Source organism: Marmota flaviventris, chromosome 8 (assembly GCF_047511675.1).
Source record: "Marmota flaviventris isolate mMarFla1 chromosome 8, mMarFla1.hap1, whole genome shotgun sequence".
NCBI lineage: Eukaryota > Metazoa > Chordata > Mammalia > Rodentia > Sciuridae > Marmota > Marmota flaviventris.
Genome location: NC_092505.1, coordinates 17,039,669 through 17,059,506, shown reverse-complemented (window position 1 = coordinate 17,059,506; position 19,838 = coordinate 17,039,669). Strand labels below are relative to the sequence as shown.

At 37.4% G+C, this 19,838-nt stretch overlaps 1 protein-coding gene across 6 annotated transcripts in view; it reads right to left on the bottom strand.

The window, feature by feature from the left end:
• App (amyloid beta precursor protein) overlaps positions 1–19,838 on the bottom strand; it is a 239,114-nt gene that overhangs the window by 99,082 nt on the left and 120,194 nt on the right. For all 6 annotated transcript variants that reach the window (XM_027929083.2, XM_071615110.1, XM_027929078.3 and 3 more), the window contains exon 6: positions 11,038–11,240. In XM_027929083.2, coding sequence (XP_027784884.2) covers positions 11,038–11,240 — 203 coding nt within the window. The remainder of the gene's footprint in view (positions 1–11,037; positions 11,241–19,838) is intronic.

Below are 19,838 nucleotides of genomic sequence, written 5' to 3'. Positions count from 1 at the left end.
AAGATGATCTCATGCCAAATACACAGGTATGAAGGAGCAGATGGGTATGGGGCTAAAGTGTTCCTGTGTCCCTTCCCAATCTCTAAAGTTCAACTGCTTCTGATCAAACCAGGGAGTTTTATGGACAGAATTAAGAATTGTAGATTCTGAGGTTATTAAAAAAAAGTCATGAAGCATAATTTTCTCCATATTCTGTAAGAATATGTACTTAATTAAATGTCATACACAGTAAAATATATATCTCATTTCCTCTAGTTAAAAATTCCTTATCTCGTGTTTTTCTCCAAATATTAAGTCAAATAAGGACAGAAAAATCTAAGACAAATACAGTTTGCCTTTGTAGTAAATCACTTCCTTCATCTAATAGTAAAATAAAAATAAAGAACATAAGTATTGAAATCCTCTACATACACTTATTTTGGATATTTCAAAAGTATGTGTTCATTATCTAATCATTCAGTCCATCAATAATGAAAAGAGCTGACCTCAATGTAATTTAAAACAACTTTACTTTAAAAAAAATACTTTTAGTTGTACATGGACATAATACCTTTATTTTGTTTATTTATTTTTATATGGTGCTGGAGATTGAACTCAGTGCCTCACACGGGCTAGGCAAGAGCTCTACCACTGAGCCACAACCCCCGCACCCAACTTTACTTTTTTTAAGCTTGATTTCAGTCATTGCTACAACTCTAAACACTACTACATCCTGTGCCTATATTATTAGAATCAAACGTGTATTCTGTTGATGCTTAAGTAGATAAGTGTTTGATTTCTATAGATGAAAAAATTTAAAAGTCAATGCACTTTTTTTTTTTTTGGAGGGGATGATGTGTTTTTCTCAATGTTAGAACTTTTAATAGAAAAGAGCACTTATCATGCGCTTACGCATATTAGCAGGTAGTCATCAAAAAACAAGACTAGAAAATTATCAGAGCAACAAATGTTCAAGTATTTATTATCTAGGAATCACATTTTACTAAATAGAATCATATAAAATTAGGCAAGTAAGCATGAACTGAAGTCTTATGATAAATCTTACTCACGCTCCAAATATGGATTGAAATACCAACAAATGATACTAACAGCTGTGCATGGCAACTGACTCAGTACAAGATGATGGGTGCTTATTTGTCACGGAAGTCTCTAGAAGGTATCGTTAGTTGGCCAGGCTTTTTACCGAAATGTGTTAATTCTCTAAGGCTACCCAATACATCTGCCATTCTAATTATACCTGACCCAGTTCTCACGTCTCTCCAGGACGAAAGGTTATTTATAAAACGCCACCTGAAGGAGATTTACTTGTGAAGTCTTAGACTAATCAGAACTCCTGTGTTGTGATATTAACAGCCAGTGAAGGGTTCCTCTGTAATTTTCCTTCAACTTTGGTTTCCTGTTTGATGTAAGCACACACTTATTCTTTACTCATCTGCACAGCTAGTCTGAAATACAACACAGTATTAATAAGTTTGAAACCAGGCAAAAGGTATCATGTTCACTGTCAGAAAGTCAAAGGGAGGGCTTTTCCCATTAAATGAGAGGTAGAGTATGCTGGGAAATTGGCTTTCTCCAGCAAAATGAAAGATAAAACACTTGAGTCACAGCGTTTGCTGATTTCCACGGTATTTCAAGCTACCAATGGTTGTGGCTTATGAAGTGAAAGAAGTTCATGAATAATTAGTTTTCACAGGCTAGCATACCACTGAGGGCACAAATGCAGCCAGGAACAATATTATATGTAGAGAGCCTAGAAGAGTCGTACATTTTTCTTGTTCTAGAGTTTAAATTTAAAGCAAAAACGTACAAAAAATTCCCGTGGGTAGATACCTTAGGGTTCTCTCACTCTGATTGATATTACTAATACCTCAAGAACAATACTACCATGGGTAAGGGAAGTTTCCATTTCAGAGTCTTATTCTCTGTCTCAGTGCCTCAAATCTGCAGAATATGAAGAGCAGAAGATGCTGCTAGAGGCTTCTCCTCCAAGTACCGCCCAGGACCAGTACTGCCTGGACTCCCCTCCAACCCCATGAACTTAGAATTTGTGTTTTGCAAGAGCCTTTGGGTGACCTGAATGAATAAAAATTTGAGAGGAATAGTAATCCACGCTATCTTTTAAATGCAGTTGAAATATCAAAATTAGAGATACAAGATTCAATCACATTCCAAAAAGGCAAGAAGGGGAAGAATTAGTAAATGTTGTATAGGTTTTGGCTATGAAGTCCACATTTTTGTGGGAAACCAGAGATATGACAAAAAATTAGTAGAGTCTTAAGATTCAAATATGTATCTCAAAAACTTGATTTTAACAAGTTATCTAGAAATATTCATTTTTTTTACTCTCAAATTCTGTGTCTGAAGCACATTAAAATAGCTTCAATACTTTTGCCTCAGATCCCATACCAGGATATAATTCTCTTCCTCATATTTAAGTCTATGAAAACATCAGCTCCCTCAGAAATCTGAATTCCAGTGATATCATTCCCATAACATGCCAGAACATTAGAAATATCAAAGCTTTTATTTTATTTGGAAACAAGAATGAAAAAAAAAAAAAAAAAAAACAACTGGGATTAACACCAAGGGAGGATCACTGGACTTAGACTTCCTTATACTATTTCTTTGAAAAGAAAGGAGACTAATACAACCAGAGACTAATACAACTATATGTGTAATATGAATTATAATGCATTCCACTGTCATTTATTAAGAAAATTAATTTAAAAAAAAAGAAGAAAGGAGACTGGACACATCCACCTGACCATTCTCACTGGCCTCTGGTCACAGTCTCCAGTAGAAAAGCAGCAGCAGCTTGGCTGAGAACAACCATGTGCCCGTTACAACGTGGATGCTACTATCATTTGCTCTTTTATAACACTGTGCCAGGGGAGAAAGAATTTATTTGGAAAGAATAAAAACCCAAACTGGGAAGAATAGCTTCCTCTTATTTCACTGCCTATATGGCGAATAAGCATGTGTCATATTTTAAGTCAACATTTTAGGCAGCTTTAACTGGACTGCATTATACATCTTATCTATCTTGTTTTCACCTAAGTATGTGTTTATCATATTTACTTTGGTGTACTTTTGTTTATTTGACTTATTCTTGTGGGATAGAATCTTTGGCTACATACCACGTGCTAAGCCCTGAGTCAGGAAGTACGGCTGAAATTAAGATGAGACACACACAGAACATTTCGGCACAGTACAGCATAGTGGAGCAGGGGCATTTTTCTGTTCTCATACTCAAAACTGGATATCATGTGGATCTCGACACCAGGGGATTGCAATTGAAAAGGCTCTACTCTATCCCTTCCCATGGGACATTTTTGGTTGTCACAATTGAGGGGCGTACTACTGGCCTCTAGTGGGTATAGGCCAGGGATGCTGCTAAACATCTTACAATGCACAAAACAAAGAATTACCTGGCCCAAAATACCAATAGTGCTAAAGCTGAGAAAGCCTGATACCACCCAAGCAAACCCCAGAAAGATCTGTGTTGCTTTTTAATAATTTTGCCCACGAAGGATACTGTGCAGCAGTCACCAACACCCCAGAAATACTGGGTAACAAATGGTAGTACATTTCCAGAATGGAAAGAATGAGAACTGGCTAGCAAAGCCTTTCTTTGTTTATGTCATGAAACAGCAAGAACTTAATCATAGGCAAGCAACGTGACACTTCTGTCCAAAGTCTCTGACTTTTAAATTCTGTCTCAGAAACGATATCTGATGAGAACATATATAAGAGATAATGCCACCCTCATAAACACTGAAACACTCTTAGGCTATAAAATAGAGTGTGCCTTTTAACATTTTTTCCTCCCTAAATTCCCCTTCTCTTAATTTTTAAAAATTGGGCTGCTATCTCCAAGGCTGAGGGGATTTCTCCAACATGATTTTTTTCTTCTTCTTCTTTAATTTTATGAGAGCTTTACAGCTATACACAGTAGTTGGATTCAAATGTGATTTTTCTGTGAGATTCACTCAGCCTTGTCTCCTTTTCACTTTCCAGTCTTCAATAATACAATCACAAAAGGTTAGACATGTCAGCAGAGATGGCTGGAAATCGAAGATGAGTTTTTAGGAGGGCAAAATGGTTGAAGGCTGGGAGAAGTAGGTATGTGTTTAGGCTGTTTATATACCTGCTTTTAAAATTCCAGAAACTCAAATTTTTCTACAAGGGAACTAAAGATTTTCCTAAAAACCCACAGCTTTGTTACCTGTCCAAGGAATCTAAGCCCAAACTCAGCTGGACATACAAATTACCTAAGAAGGTACTATGGAAATGTATGCATGTTTACATGAACTACTCTCTAATTTGCTGGGTTTCTTTTTTTTAGGTTTGATTTTTGTATTCTTAATTACTAACTCTTGAGTAGATTCATACAATTGAGTATGAGGCAAATGCGTGTGTGTGTGTGTGTGTGTGTGTATGAAAACAACTAATCTGGGGAAAAACTGGCATTCTTTTAAAATGTGGTTTCTGGCCTTCAACTGAAATGAACTGAAGTTTTGTTTGTTTTTTAAATAAATTTAGATATAATTGTATTCAAATACTGTTAGAATAAGCTAACAAATTAAAACCATGCAGAAATGAAAGGTGAAAAATGATTGAGCATGACCAGCCATGAAAAACTAAAAGCAAAACGAAGTTCACAAATTTTCTTTATGGTAATGTGGATCTTCATGAGTACGTGTATCCTCTGTGTCTCTTGCGTAGCTTTGCTTCTCAGTCTCCCATTTGAAGCAACCTAATTATCAGAGTGGGCTTTCTAGATGACGTCCATTAAACCACATTGAATAATGCTCTGCTCCACGTTGTATGTAGTAAAACTCGTATCACACACTGGGAAATCAATGGCTGACATGCCCCAGGGCACAAAATAACAGGCTGCCACCTGTCACGTAGGTGGTCAGTGCACTGATACCATTCTCCTGACACACAAAAAGATGGAACATCATGGTCAAGAAATGTGAGTACATCCTATTTGCCTTAGTCAAAATGGGAGGTAAAGGTCTAAGGCTTTCTCTAAAAGAAGGTGCAATTATTCTCTGGCCCTAATCCCAAACACTTCTTGGAGCATTTTTTTTTTTTTTACCCCCAGCATGCCACTACTGAAGTTTCCAACTCAAGTGTGGTAGTTCATTTTCACATCCACAGCAGGTTAAGCTCATAGTTAACCCCAAATTTTGTGAAACGTTCAATATGAATGATAAGCAAGAATCCCTTTAATGAATCATAGGTACCTGAATCATGTCCATTGCAAATACATAAGAATGGAGACATGAGGATTATGCCACACTTTGTTTTACGTCTCAGATCAATGCAAGCGGCCCTGATAGATTTATAATGCTTGCTGGATTCTTTCTATTTGATGCTCCATCAACTGTTAAATTCTTTTCTTCCTTCACAATCACTCAAATGCCAATATTTCCACGGTGCCTTAAGCAAAATCTTCTTTTCCTAGGCTAAGTACTTTCCTTACTCCATCCATGCTGCAAAACTTCTTTCCCATCCAGGTTGAACAGATGCATTCTTTTCAAGGAGTGGTGCTGAAGCAAACTGAGCTGGCCACCTCATTCACGTCCTGCTGTCTGCAGCAACAAGTGTGATGCCTGTACCTAGTAGCACCCCATCAATGTTGGCAGGATGTACGGCAATAAGGCATGGTGCTTCTCCCAGATTAACAGTCACCAGAAGGAGAACAACAATAATTTCATTTTGCCAAGGTCATTCTCTAACCCAAGGGAAGCAACATCTATAACAAATATTTTGGCTTCACCACTAGAGGAGACAGTCACCTATGTCAGCGTCTCCATCTGTCCATTTAATAGAAAAATTTCCACAAGGTTTAAAAGACCTGCAAGAAATAAAAGTCTACCTGGAAATGTGGTAGCACTTAATACTACCTTGTTCAATACTACCTGGACATAAAATTTAACTACAGATACTTTAATATGTGACATATATTCACAAAAAATGTTTTAAGCAAGAAACCAAGCGTAGGTTGCTTTTTAACTGTAATAATGTTGTCTAAAAAATCAGTTCTGTTATATCAATAGATGACAGTCATATTACATTTATTCTTTTTATAATTAAAAAAGTCAGTTTGATGGCTTCCCTTTAACATTCTTAATTTGCAGGAAACATTAGTTCTCTAATGTTCAGAACACATTAGAGGATTTGAATGATGATTATAACCACAACATTCCTGGCAGTTGAGGTTAACTGAGCTCTGTCTATCAGGACCTGTGCTATATGTTTACCACATATCACTTCATTTAATTCTCAAAAAGTAGCTAAATATCAGATAGGTATTACTAATTCCCATTTTACAGAGAGAAGCCATGGGGATTAAAGCTTATTTGATGTATACAAATTTACATTTTGTAGCTATAGATGAGATTTGTATCTTGGCAGCCTTTGCTCACGAAAGAAACTTAACAGTTACTAGAAATTTCTCCTTACAGTTACTAGTCATTACTGAATGTACTGGGCATTATGGTCAATGCTTCACATAGATTATCTAGTTGTTCTCACAAGGCACACGTAAAGTAACATTAGCACCCATACTCTACCTGTGAAAAACAAATTATTTAATTGGCCCAACGTCATAAATTATTAAAAATTCTCTTTAAACATTACACTTGTCTGCCCCTGACCACAAAAACAAAACAACTTCCTGAAGGAAACTAACTTGATATGGTAGCATCTTCTTAGGGATAATATCAGGGGTTAGCAAACATTTTCTGGAAAGGCATGTTTGGAGCTTTACAGGGTCTGTAATTTCTCTTACAACTGCAATTCTGCTTTTATAGCATGAACAAGCCATAGGCAATATGCAAATAAATGGGATTGGATGATTATTTATATACAATTTTCTAAATTTCTAGACATGCTCAGTGTGGAAAAGATAATAAGATAAATGCATGCCTGTAGCAAAGCAATAAGTACTTACAAAGGAACACAGGTTAAACTGACTGGGGTGTATTTATAAAGAAAAGTGAAGTAAAAGCATAATTTGAGAATTAGTGCAGCAGAAATGCCCTGGAGCACCGGGCCCAAATCCTGCCTTCACCACTTATTGGTTAGATGACTGCGTAATTAAAAAAAAACTTTTTTAGGCCTTATGTTGGATGTAAAATTTCGACCACACAGAAAAGTAAAAATTGTTAAAGATGGAACTGCTGCCTTGAAGGGCAAGGAGAGGGCAATCCTAAAATTTTCTGTCTACAATAAAGGATTTCAATTTGGGCCCACCACAATTGCTCTGCTGTACCCCCATCATACCTTCTACTCAAGGAAGCACCCAGCTGAGAGGAAGGGCACAAAGAATGCTTGCTGAAGAAATCAACATAGGGTAAAAAGCAGAGTTGCCCTGGATGGACAAAACCGGCTAGGTCAAATCAAAGATTACATCACTTATTATAATTCTAACACCTAATCAGAAATTCACAGCTCAATCAGAAATTACCCAGACATCTCTTCTCCAAACACAGAAAAATTAGGAGCAAGTGTCTATCTGTGTTACGGTTTTATTTAACTTGGTAATGGCTATTCTACTAGATCAATATCCCACTTTTTCTTAATTACCAAAGATAACAAGAAACCTGAAAGCCAAATGGGTTTTGCAATAATGTGCTTACTTTCAATGCATTTCTCCTTTGAAATCAGAAACACAGAATAGACCTCTCACACTTTGGTATCACTGATGCTCACACAGCATGGCTGAAAATTTTATGACCAGGCTGAAATGTCTTCTATTTTTATTTCCTCTGTTTCTTCCAAATGTTAATGGGTCACAAAAGTACTGAGTTGTTTTTTTGTTTTTGTTTTTTTTTTATGAAGCAGTTAAGGACTGGTGTTAGTAGCAATAGGTTGGTGATGATGAAACAATTTTCTTTGGGTTGTAAATCACAGTTTCCATCAGGGGCTGAAGCATTAACATTCAAAATGAGATTGCACGCCTCTTTCACTGTCTCTTCTTTGCAAGTCACTGTCAATGTTTGTTTTCAGCCTGCAGAAGCAGGCTACTTAGAGTTTTACATAGTGAGCAATCACATATGGCATGGCCATTGCTCTTGATTGGGGCAATTTTTACCTTCTGCTAAAAATTTAATGCTACCATCTAAGACATTTATGTCTTCATTGGAATTAGCTGGGACTACAAAAAAACTCTCTCACGTGGATACAACATACCATAACATTAGGCCCTCTTTTCCAGAAAGATTTGCCTCTATTATATCTTTTGTCCACTTCAGGAGACTTTGAATGGGTGGATTCCTATTAAAAGTTTCTTTAATTTCTGGCATTAAGTGCCTTTAAAAGACACTAGCTTTCAGAAGGTTGCTTTTATGGCTCTTCTTGCAATCAATATTATTAACTAGTTATATTTTAAACTAGTTAGTTTTTTTGGTTTCTTTTTTGTTTCTCTTACATTAAACCTTAAATCTAAAGATTTTTTTAAAAAATTCTTTTAACTGCCTTTGTCTTTCTGTAGAAAATACTAGGACATGTATGTTCTTCTATGTCCTGCTTTAATACCTAATAATTCTACACATAAAACTGAAAAGCAAATGACTAGACTGAGAAGGTAACAAGACCACATGATCTCAAGAGAACTCTGCCTTCATGTGCAATATGAGCCCACGTTTATCTGGTAACCTCTCCCCTATTGCATAAATTAGGTCATTCCTTATCACCTGACACCTCAACAGCAGTTACATCAAATTCAAATCTCTCCATTGCCTACTTGAAAAATCCGCAGCACATGTAGATCCTGAGTTAGTCCTTGGAAAATTAATCATCCCAGTTAATGCCTGTATTTGCCAGCCTGGCACTGAAGGCCTCCACATAACCTTATTTCCTCAAACTCTATTATGTAGGACATCTGCTCTAACTCAAACTAGACCAACCCGGGCTCCCAATCATGCCACATACCATCCCACAGCACCATATTAATTTGCTACTTCCTATTGATGCTAATGTGCTGAACAACAAAATCTACCAGCAGCATGTGCTTCCAGTCCTAGTTCCAATGCCATCTTTTCCATGGAACCTTCTTTGATCAATCTGTAGTTCTCTCTTGTCTTTGAAGGAGGCTCCATGTTCATATTTTTTATAAAACAGACTGAGTTTGTATTTCTTTGGCTTTGATTTCCTACTAGATTTTAGCACCCATGAAGGTCAGCCAGCTTGGGGGTGCTCATCATATGTTCCATGTGGCCTAGCAAAATGGCTTGTATCAAACAGGTGCTCATATGCTGAGGTTGAGTAAACAGACTTTAATTATTGCATAAACAAGTACCTTGATGGACATCAAAAGAACTTCATCCCCACTGTCAATACTACCTACTATAATTTGTGATTACATATTGTTTAGGTTTGAAGAAGAGAAGTCCTGGAAAATCAGATTCTCCAGATGAAGAAATCAGAGCTAACAAGTTCATGTGATCAGATCTGGCACTGTTGGTCCCAGGAAGCATTTGAAAAATACTCAGGAAAAGGATGCCCAGGGAATTTCAAAAAAAGCATAGTTCAAATGAAATGTGCATTTATCTGCACATGCATTTATGTGCTAAAATGAATAAGAAACTCATTAAGTAGGGACTAATAACATGAATCAATCCATCTAGAACTATATGTTCTTTTTTTTTATAAAAGAATGCATAATATTTTAGTTGGATTTTGAACTAATTCTGAGTGTTCAATTCAGAATAATCTCAGGTATAAAAGCTACAAGGTAAAGAAATGTTAAGTGAAAGAAAGCAGAAACAAAAGAACATGTATTGTGTGATCCCACTTACATTAAATGTTCAGAAAAGGGTAAAACAATGGAGGCAGAAAGATTAGCCTTTGCTTGGGGCCAGAAATAAGTAGAGGAATCAACTGAGATATGGTATGAGGTAAATTATTGGGGTGATAAAATGTTCTGAGTTTGGATTATGGAGATGGTTAAACCATTTGGTAAATATTAAAGTCACTGAATTATACGCTTAAAATGAGTGGGTATGTAAATCATTTTAAAATGCAACATAAGGGAAGGCAATGCTAACAGTGATAATTAGGAACCTACTCAGGCAGAGAAAGTAGCCCATTTTAAGCTCTAATACAACAAAAGAGCCGAAATAATTACACCTTCATAAAAAGTGAGAGGAAGCCTGACAGTGTTGTAACTTTTGTGGAAAAACTTTGAAAATATTTGCAATACACTCAAATTCAATCAATCCATATTTCTAAAATCTAATTCTAGAACCTTCAAGCAATCTGACCCCCCAATTTACCAGTTGCTACAATAGTTGTTTGTTTAATGGAAAGCAAATACTTGTTTTTGTCTCACGGAGACAAGAAGGAAGTCTTTTTGTTCCTCAACAGGAACATTAACAGAAAAACAAAGTCTAAGATACTAGCATCTACTTCTTGAAGAAGAGATTGTCATGATCCCCAGTTAAACAACTTACACGTAACAAAATTCATCCAAGTTAAATTTTGAGGCATTAATAATGTGACACTTGCCAGATCTTTATTTAAATCTCATAACTACTGATGGAACAAAGGTTTTTTTGTTTGTTTGTTTTTTAACTTTCTATAAACCTAGCACTCTGTAGGCTAACTGAATCGAGTCCAGTTCTTACAATCATGGAGCTCACAGTCTCAGTGGTAAGCAACAGACAACAGCATGCAAACAAAGTACCAACTGCTAGGGCAACTGCTAGGAGGTTGAATGCTTAGTGTTTGTCAAATGAGATGATCTAGAACAAGGCACAGAATAGACTGTATAATCAGGAAATCCTATTACTTGAAATTAGCTGTTGAACTGCTTGCTAAACCAAAAGTAGAAAAAAAAATTAACAAGTTTCACAAGAAGCTGGGTTATTTGTTATCCAAAAAAAAACACTATTATTTTTTGGGTGGCGAAGGCAGTGTCAATAGGGTAGACTGAAATTTCAAAACGCTGGTATGATACTTTCTTATATCCCAAGAAATTAAAAAAGCAAATGAACAAACATAAAGAAGCCAACAGTGGATTACCTCGGACCACCTCTTCCACGGATTCTGTGGTGGTAGTGGTGGTGGTGGCAATGCTGGTGGTCCTCTCTGTGGTCTCTTCATAGGGTTCCTCGGCCTCCTCCTCTCCCTCATCACCATCTTCCACATCCTCATCATCATCGGCTTCTTCTTCCTCAACATCAGCCACTTCCTCCTCCTCTGCTACTTCCACTACTTTGTCTTCACTGCAAGAACAAATAGAAACCCTTCATTGTAACAGTGAATTAAACAAATTTCAGGAAAAGAAACAACAAGAACAACCAGGAACTTTGGCAATTCCAGAGGGAACATGGCATTGAAGAAAAATACACAAAGCTTGAAGCCAGCAGGTCTGAGCATAGATTCTAGCTCAGTAAGTGGCAAAGTGTTTTTCACTTGGACTTAGCATAGCTCTTCTTAGTTTACACGGTTGCAAAAAGAGAAAGCCATGATTCCAATTCTATGACATTTTGCAAAAGGCAAAATTGTGGAGACAGTGAAGAGCTCAGCAGGGCTTGAGGGGATGGGGGAAGAGCAGAGAAGGCAGAGCATGAAGGCTGCTGAGGCTGTGGAACTATTTTGTATGCTACAGCAGCAGGGGCATGTGGCATTATGTATTTGTCAAAACCCACAAACGTGCAACACAAACGTGAACACCAGTGTAAAATATGAAAACTTGGTTCATAATTATCTATCAGTATTGTGTCACACTAAGGCAAAATGTTAAGGATTAGAGGAAACTGTGGGGGTGGGGAACCTAAAAGCAGACAGAGAGCCTTCATACCATCCACTCAAATTCTCTATAAACTTAAAACTGTTCTGAAAAATAGTCTATACAAAAAAAAGTGGTTTCAAAACTAAGCTTAGTGTGTTAAAGGAATTATCATTCATAACATCTATGAAAGAAACATACAGCACCTGCAATAGAATTAGGTACTCAATGAGCACAGGTCAAAGAGCTATTGAAAGTTGACACTGGAAAGAGGAAGAAAAAAATAGACTTAAATAAATCTGTAACACCCCGTGGTCAGGGATGCCTACTGAAATTATTTAGTTTGAGCTCCCTACTTTAATTGCTTATGATTTTGCAGAATATCAATATTTCATCAGTTCTCGAATTTTAGCAGGTACCAGCATTACCTTAAAGACTTATTAAAAATAACCAGATGCCCATCACTTCCAGAGCTTCTGAATCAGTGGATCTGGGATGATTCCTGAGAATCTGGGTTTCTGATAAGTTTCCAGCTGATATTGATGCTATGTATCAAGGGAACAACAACATTCTTAGAAACTTCAAACAAGCAATACCAAGAATGATGGCAAAAGATAATCAGCAACTCAAAGTAAGAGTTGGAAGAAGATCAGAATAATACTTATGACATTAAATATCTATGCACTGACGCACAAATGGTAAGAAATCACCAAGAATAAATGGCAAAAAAGGGACACATATGAAAGAAAATTTAAAAGGCCTATTAAGAACACCCTCACCCCCCCCCAACCCCCACGAATATGTGTGTGCTTCTGCAGTCCTGGTTGAGAACATTTGAAAGGAGATAAAGAAAGATGGGAACAGAAGTGTGAGACAGGGAGAGTCTATCACATACCCCCTGGCAGGCAGGAAAGAGGCCCTTGATTAGAGCACAAAATCAATTCAGGTAAAAAACCTGGATGTGGAGGAGATTTCCATGTCCCAGAGTATCTGCTGTAGGTCTATTTGAGAAGCACCATCTTAATAGAATTAGCAGCTGCTCTGTTGTTATATGAATGCCATGTCCCCCAACCCCTCAAGAAAAAAAGAAAGCAAAGGGGAATTATTGCCCCAGAGTCCATTCTGGCCAACAAGGAGCTCACTGTCAGGGTAAGTGAGGAACTGGGGTGACTGTACCAACCTGTCATGAAGCCTTGAAATACAGCGTTATGGAGGAAATTTGATTTCAAACATGTCAGAGGGGGAGAACAGTATGATGCCACCCATGGTCCAGGATGACAGAAAGGAAGAAGGTCCCAGAAGCAGAAAGGCTTTCAAAATTCAGCATATGACAGGACAGCTACAAGAAATTTTGCTGAGATATACGGAGATGAATACACCACTAGACGGAATTCTCTGATTGCTTCAGAATTGAAAGGATTTTTTTAGACAAGTTGTAGAAAGACATGTAAGACCCCCTCAGAATACGTGAGATTACAAATAATGCAAGCATAAAGGATTTCTATACAAGTCCTATGAAAATGTATGTGACTCCTCAAATGGATATTTTTCTAACTCTGATTAAATATGATGCAAGGATAATGAATGATCACATCCAAAAAGGTTTGAAGCATTTGGCTATGGAATAAAAAGCAACTTTTTAAGCAGAATAATTTAACTGTGTGTTAATACAGAGAAAATCCTGATCAGTTCGTTTCACATTTCCACAAGACCATGAAGAAATACATGAGAAGAAGAAGAGAAAACATGGGCATTGACAACCAGATGGTATAAAGATTCAGCTGCTTAGAGCTAAATGGGGCAAAATAACTGATTCCTTGATTGCCCACACAAACATTTCTGCACAAGAATCTATTCCTTAAGGTGACATTTCAAAAATATACTAAACTTAACAGTTGCTTGTCTGGCTCAAACTTCACTTAGAGTCCTGTTTCCTCGTTTTTCTGCAGAATCCCAATGTTGTGCTACTAGCAAGTGAAATAAAGATGACCTGAAGCACACCATCAGTCAGCTTACCGTGTTTGGTCTCTTCATTGAATCAAAATTATATGCACAATACTGTTGAGTTCTCCAACTTAGGTGGAAAATTCAAGTAAAGCAAGAGAGAAAAATTAAATTAACCCAGTATTCTCTTTAAACCATGAACTTTGCACATGATCTTGAGTCATCACTGGAAGTAACAATGTCCAAGTATACAATCCAGGCCTGAGATAGCAAGCACTGTGTTCCCAGCGGGGATGGGGAAAACATGACCCTGGACACCTCCAGGTGCCTCCCAGCCTTCTCTGTTATTATGGAATGTTACTCTTAAAGCTCCAAGCTGGAAAAAATGCCTATGAAAACAGCTGTTTAAAGTGATCTGCATTCTGGAATGAGTCTAGCCATGAAAAAAAGTGAATTACACGCCCATCAGCCATTACTGCATCTGCCTGCACAATTTACTGGCATAATAACAAGGAGCAGAGATACATAACAGTTCCACTGGCTGAGGAATTAAATTACTTGGCCTAAGAGAACTTGGGTCCAGCCTTATTACCATAGCTTTGATTTCTGGAATTAAATTTAGATGTTCATGAATTCAATGATCTATCCGAACACTGTTTAAAGCAGTAGCACACAACTGTGTTTTAATGATGCTGTTTCTTCCCCAAGAATTCCAAACATGCCAACATTCCAACTTCTAATTACACTTTGTATGGGTAGCAGGAAACAGTGAAAGGAAAAAAAAAATCACTTTAACACCATCACTTCAAATGCCAGACAGTTGTTATGTGATGTGACTCAGGTGAGCCAGTTTTGAAAGCTGATCTCAGTGTAAGGAAACTCAGAGGGATTGGTTTATAGAAATGTCTAAGCACCACAGAGAAATTTCTCATGAACAACCAAATAAACTCACAACAAAACAGCCTCTTGATAACATGGCCAAATATTCATATCACATCCATGAACTTTTAAAGGCTGTCAACTTGCAGCAGATGGCTTTTACAGGTTTTTAATACTAATGCTGAGAAATGCTTCTACAGAATGGAGAAATTATCTGAAAATGCTGACCATCCCAGGAGTGTCTCAGTGTAATAAGAAGGTCAAAAAAACATCGGTATGAGGAAATAAATCACTGATGATAAAATTTTACACGACAGCATGCAAGATTTTTACTTGGGTGAAGGATAAACTGTATAACAAAGGTGAATCTCCTTTTATTTCTGAGTAGGCTGACCTTGATATAATCTACTTGCAATTGCCTTCTGATAGTCCTTTTATGTAGAATGATTTATATACCAGTTTTAATTCCTTCTTATTAAAGAATGCAAAATAATTCACCATTCACATTTGTTGAAAAAGCCATAGGACCTTCCAGAAAAGACAAAATTATAAAGACAGTAGAAAGATCAGTGACTGCCCAGGGTTAAGGGGAAGGGCGAAATGACTGCTCAAGAACTCAGGGATTTTAGGGATGAACTATTCTATATAATACTGACAGGCGGATGCGTGAACCCTAATATTAACTATGGACTCCCAGTGACTGACAGGGAATATCAATGTAGATTCATCGAATGTAATAAATGTACCCTTCTGGTGGGCACGTTGATAATAGGGGAGGCAGGGGTACATGGGACATTTCTTTACCTCCTGCCCAATTTTGTTCTGAACCTAAAACTTTGCTCCTCAAAGTTTTAAAAAACTTAAATAAAAACTTTTAAAAAGCTCCATTTATTCCTTCATAGTCTCTGTTAAGACTGACATTTTTTCTTGCTGTTGTAGGACAAACACAGGAAATGACAGAGGGGAAGCACCGATTCCCATGGTCATGTGGGCGTGAGCAATCATGAGACCTAGACTTCTGTATTGTGGGATGAAAAAAAAAAAAAAAAACAATGTCAGTTCCCCAAATCCAACAACCAAGTTGGGGGAAGGCCATAAGGGGCCCTGTCAACAGGAAGCAGCTCACACCAGTGTAAGTTGCTAAGGAGCCAAAAAAAGGGGGGTTCTTGGGGAGTCTCCCATAGTCAGGAATAGTAAGAAAACGAAGCAAATTTGTTTTTACAAAGATAAACAGATGTTTCTCGCTGCTCTGCATCAGCTCTTAGGACTGCCAGTTTTCCAAACGGAAGGTGTAACGGCTGGGTCACACAGTTTGTTCCAAAGGAAAAGCACTTTCTGAAAGTATTGCTGTTAAAGTAGGAAGATCTGAAGTGCAGAAAATGTGAGAAAATGTAAAAGAAAGGAAGTTGGTTGTCTGAGGTTCCCAGGAAATGTTTCCAGATGGGGAGGGCTAAAGAAGAAACCCAATGCTCCAGCCTCAAGGCCACTTTAAAAGTCAGACTCAAGAGGACACATCTTCTCAGAGGATTTGTGTAAACTAAGAAAACGGTAAACTTCTGGGATGTAAACTCAGGGGAGTCATCATGGGAGGAGGGAGCTGGGCTCAGAGAGGACAATGGGAGGATTCTGGGGGTCCTCCACTGAGTCATGTTGAATTTTTGAAAGTCCCCAAGCCACATTATTTGTGTTGTGTGACCTTCTCTTCATGCATATTAAAGGTCAGTTAAAAGGTGTACAAGGAAGAGGATTCTCTGCTAGAGTAATGTTTCACCTTTCTCTTAGTAAATACTCACATAGATTGTTCTAGAGTAAGAGCTCTTAACTGGTAACATTGTGATTTTCACCATTACAGGCACATGATGAACTGAAGGCAAAAATAAATGAAAGATTATGGTGTTATGTATTTCTCTAAAATCTATAGAGAGATTCTTTTGTGTGGTCTTAGTAACTTGGCTTAATACATTAAATAATATATCTTCTAAACTCATTACTTCAGTATTTCAGATATTTTGTAAATAAGTTTTCTATTTGAAGGGTTCAATCCATCGTGTTTTTATGACTACTACAAAAAGTTTTCCTCCTTTTAATGCTATAGGATTAGAATTTCTATGCATTGATAATACCATCTAAAAACTGATCCTATAAATTTCTCTTCAGAAATCCCTAGTACTATTATACAGTACCGTGACCTTGCTTTCAGTGGCTTAGCTAGCTACCTGTGGTCAAATATAGTCTGAAAATATTAATTGGGAAATTTCAGATACAAGTAATTCATAGGCTTAAGCTAATTTTTATTATAGAACCTTCCTAAAACTACTCTAGTTTATTAGTAGTCATTGCTGTTAATATCTTTCCATTCCTGAGTTACACATTAAAGTTTTATCCTAGGATGTATGTTTAGAAAAAAACAGTATAGAGTATCATCTCAGATCTCAGGCATCCACAAACCATCTTAGAATGTATCCCCCATAGTTAAGGAGAAACCACTGAGGCTCCTTGTCTTGACAGCATGTTTTATGTAGTGAGTATTGTCAACTGCTCAGTTAAAAGATCTCTGAAAAGCTGATGAACCTTCTCCTGATAAAGGCACAAGCCCTTGCAGCAAATGCTCTTTGTAAGTGACCCCAAGCCTCTCTTGACTCCCTTTCCTTGACTGGAGGTTAAGTACAAATACTGCACATTCCTGCCTCCCTGGCAGCCGGGAAGTACTTGCAATGGGCACATTTCTGAATAATCAGATGCCAGGCTACCTGCTTGGCCTTCTTGGAAAGTACTCTAGGATAGTTTTCATTTTCTAGATGAAAAGGTTCTTTTTCAGTGGCCAGAGCCCTTTGATATCATTACCTTTTTAATTTTCCAGGTTTTTCCAACCCAGATGGGTAATAGTTATCTGTCAATTGTTTGGTGATAAACATCAGGGTGCAGCCAGTTAAGCAGACCAGTGGAAAGAGACTAACCTTTCTTTGTACCACTGTACCAGCCTCAGCTCCCCACCAATGACTGGATCTTCTTTTATGTGCAGCCAAAGCATCTCTTGCAGGGGGTTCAAAAGCCCAGCAGGTATGCCAAGTTAAGTATTTCCACTCTAGGAAGATAACAACTAGAGTGGGCACCAAAAATTCAAGACTAGGCAATTAAGGATGAGCTGCAGGCCACATCCGATCTGAAATTAGCCTTTATGGATCTGAAATTAGCCTTTATTCTCATTCTTACACATTTAGTGATGCTTGCTTATTCTGGGTGAGAGATTCTACACTAATTGCTGTATGAGTAACAGAGGTATTGCATGTTATATGCTTCAGAAATTCAAGGGAGAAACTGATTGCCGAGAGCCAGAAGCATCAGCAGATAGGATATGAAAGGTGGGTATAGGATAACATAGGAACATCCATTCAATGCCCAACCAGGAATAATAAGTAAGAAAATCTGACTACAACAGAATTTCACTTGGGCATTGAGCTTTTGCAGTGAGATAGGTTAAACTACAGAAAACAACATATTTGGACATTTTTTTTCTTTAGTCAATAGACAGTTAACCATTTGTGATTAAAGTAATATGCACAGATTGATAACAAGCAGAAAAATGGGAACATATCAATTCATCCATCCAACCATCAAACCATTCCATTAAAGTACTTCTCTATGCCACACGCCTGTCATTCAATCAAAGCTTATTGTGCTTAGTACCAAGTGTTAGGTACTATTTCAGAACTGGGGATACAGAAGTAAACAAGAGCTAGCCCCACTTTCTTGAAACATACATGTTAGTAGAGGAGGAACAAGATGAGCACATGAATTAAAAAATTATTCAAAAGGGTAAATGAGGCAAAGGTGCTAGTGAGCAGTATAATAGATTGTTTGTGGGAACGTAGACAGCATCTCAAATCAGTGCCCATGGAAGAGCCCTAAGAAAGAGTTCTGAGAATAGAGATAGAATACTGAGTCAGGTGCTGAGAAAACGAGGGAGATCCAGATCTGAGATGCCCAAGAGGAAGAAATGGCTGCAGTGTGATTTGCAGAAGGCCTTGTGTAAACTGGTAGTACATGGAAAGAACAATACAAAGGACTTAAAAAGAGCATACCACAGGGACACAGCCACATCAATGTTTATAGCAGCACAATTCACAATAGCTAAACTGTGGAACCGATCTAGATGCCCTTCAATAGATGAATGGATAAAAAAAATGTGGCATATATACACAATGGAATATTACTCAGTAATAAAAGAGAATAAAATCATGGCATTTGCAGGTAAATGGATGGAGTTAAACAAGATAATGCTAAGTGAAGTTAGCCAATCCCAAAAAACCAAATGCTGAATGTTTTCTCTGATACAAGGAGGCTTATTCATAGAGGGGTAAGGAAAGGAAGCATGAGAGGAATAGATGAACTCTACATAGGGCAGAGTTGTTGGAGGGGAAGGGAAGGGGCATGGGGTTAGAAATGATGGTGGAATGTAATGGTCATTATTATCCAAAGTACATGTATGAAGACACGAATTAGTATGAATATACTTTGTATAGAATCAGAGATATGAAAAATTGTGCTCTATCTGTGTAATAAGAATTGTAATGTATTCTGCTGTCATATATAAATAAAAAAATAATTTTTAAAAAAACTCTCTTTCCCTCCCCTCCCTCCCTGCCTTTCTTTCTCGTACCTTAGTACACACTCATGGTAAGATGAATATTTCAGCAATGGAGAGACAGTCAAACTAACACCCCTAAGACATGATAAGACAAATCCAAGGATTGGATAGTTCATAGATAAATGGGCACAGCTTCTTTTAAAGTTGGTGTCAAGATATAAGAAATGCCACAGTGAATCCTAAGAGTTGAGGACACTGGGCCTAGTGCTAGATAAGATCTGAAATAAAGAAAAACAAATTGTGAAGAACATTTTTGGGACCAAGGGAAAATCTGACCATGAACTTGATATCCAATGATATTAAAATTATTGGTTAATATTGTGAGTGAGATGGTGTCATATGGGCCCTGTGGGAAAATGTTCTCAGATTTCAGAACACAATGTGACATATTAATATGCTTGCCGTCTGAACTTTCCTTTAAAATATTTCGGCATCATATAAAGCACATTGAAGGGGTAGAATTATATCCTGGCAAGACTTTTAAATTTGGAATATAATTACAGTAAAAGGCTAAATTGCTTTTTTAAAAGACTATCTGGGAGGCAAGAAAGGCCATCTATAATCAAAAGTAGATTATTGTCCTGACAGATTTATGAGCCAACCAGGATTAAAGGAGAAGTG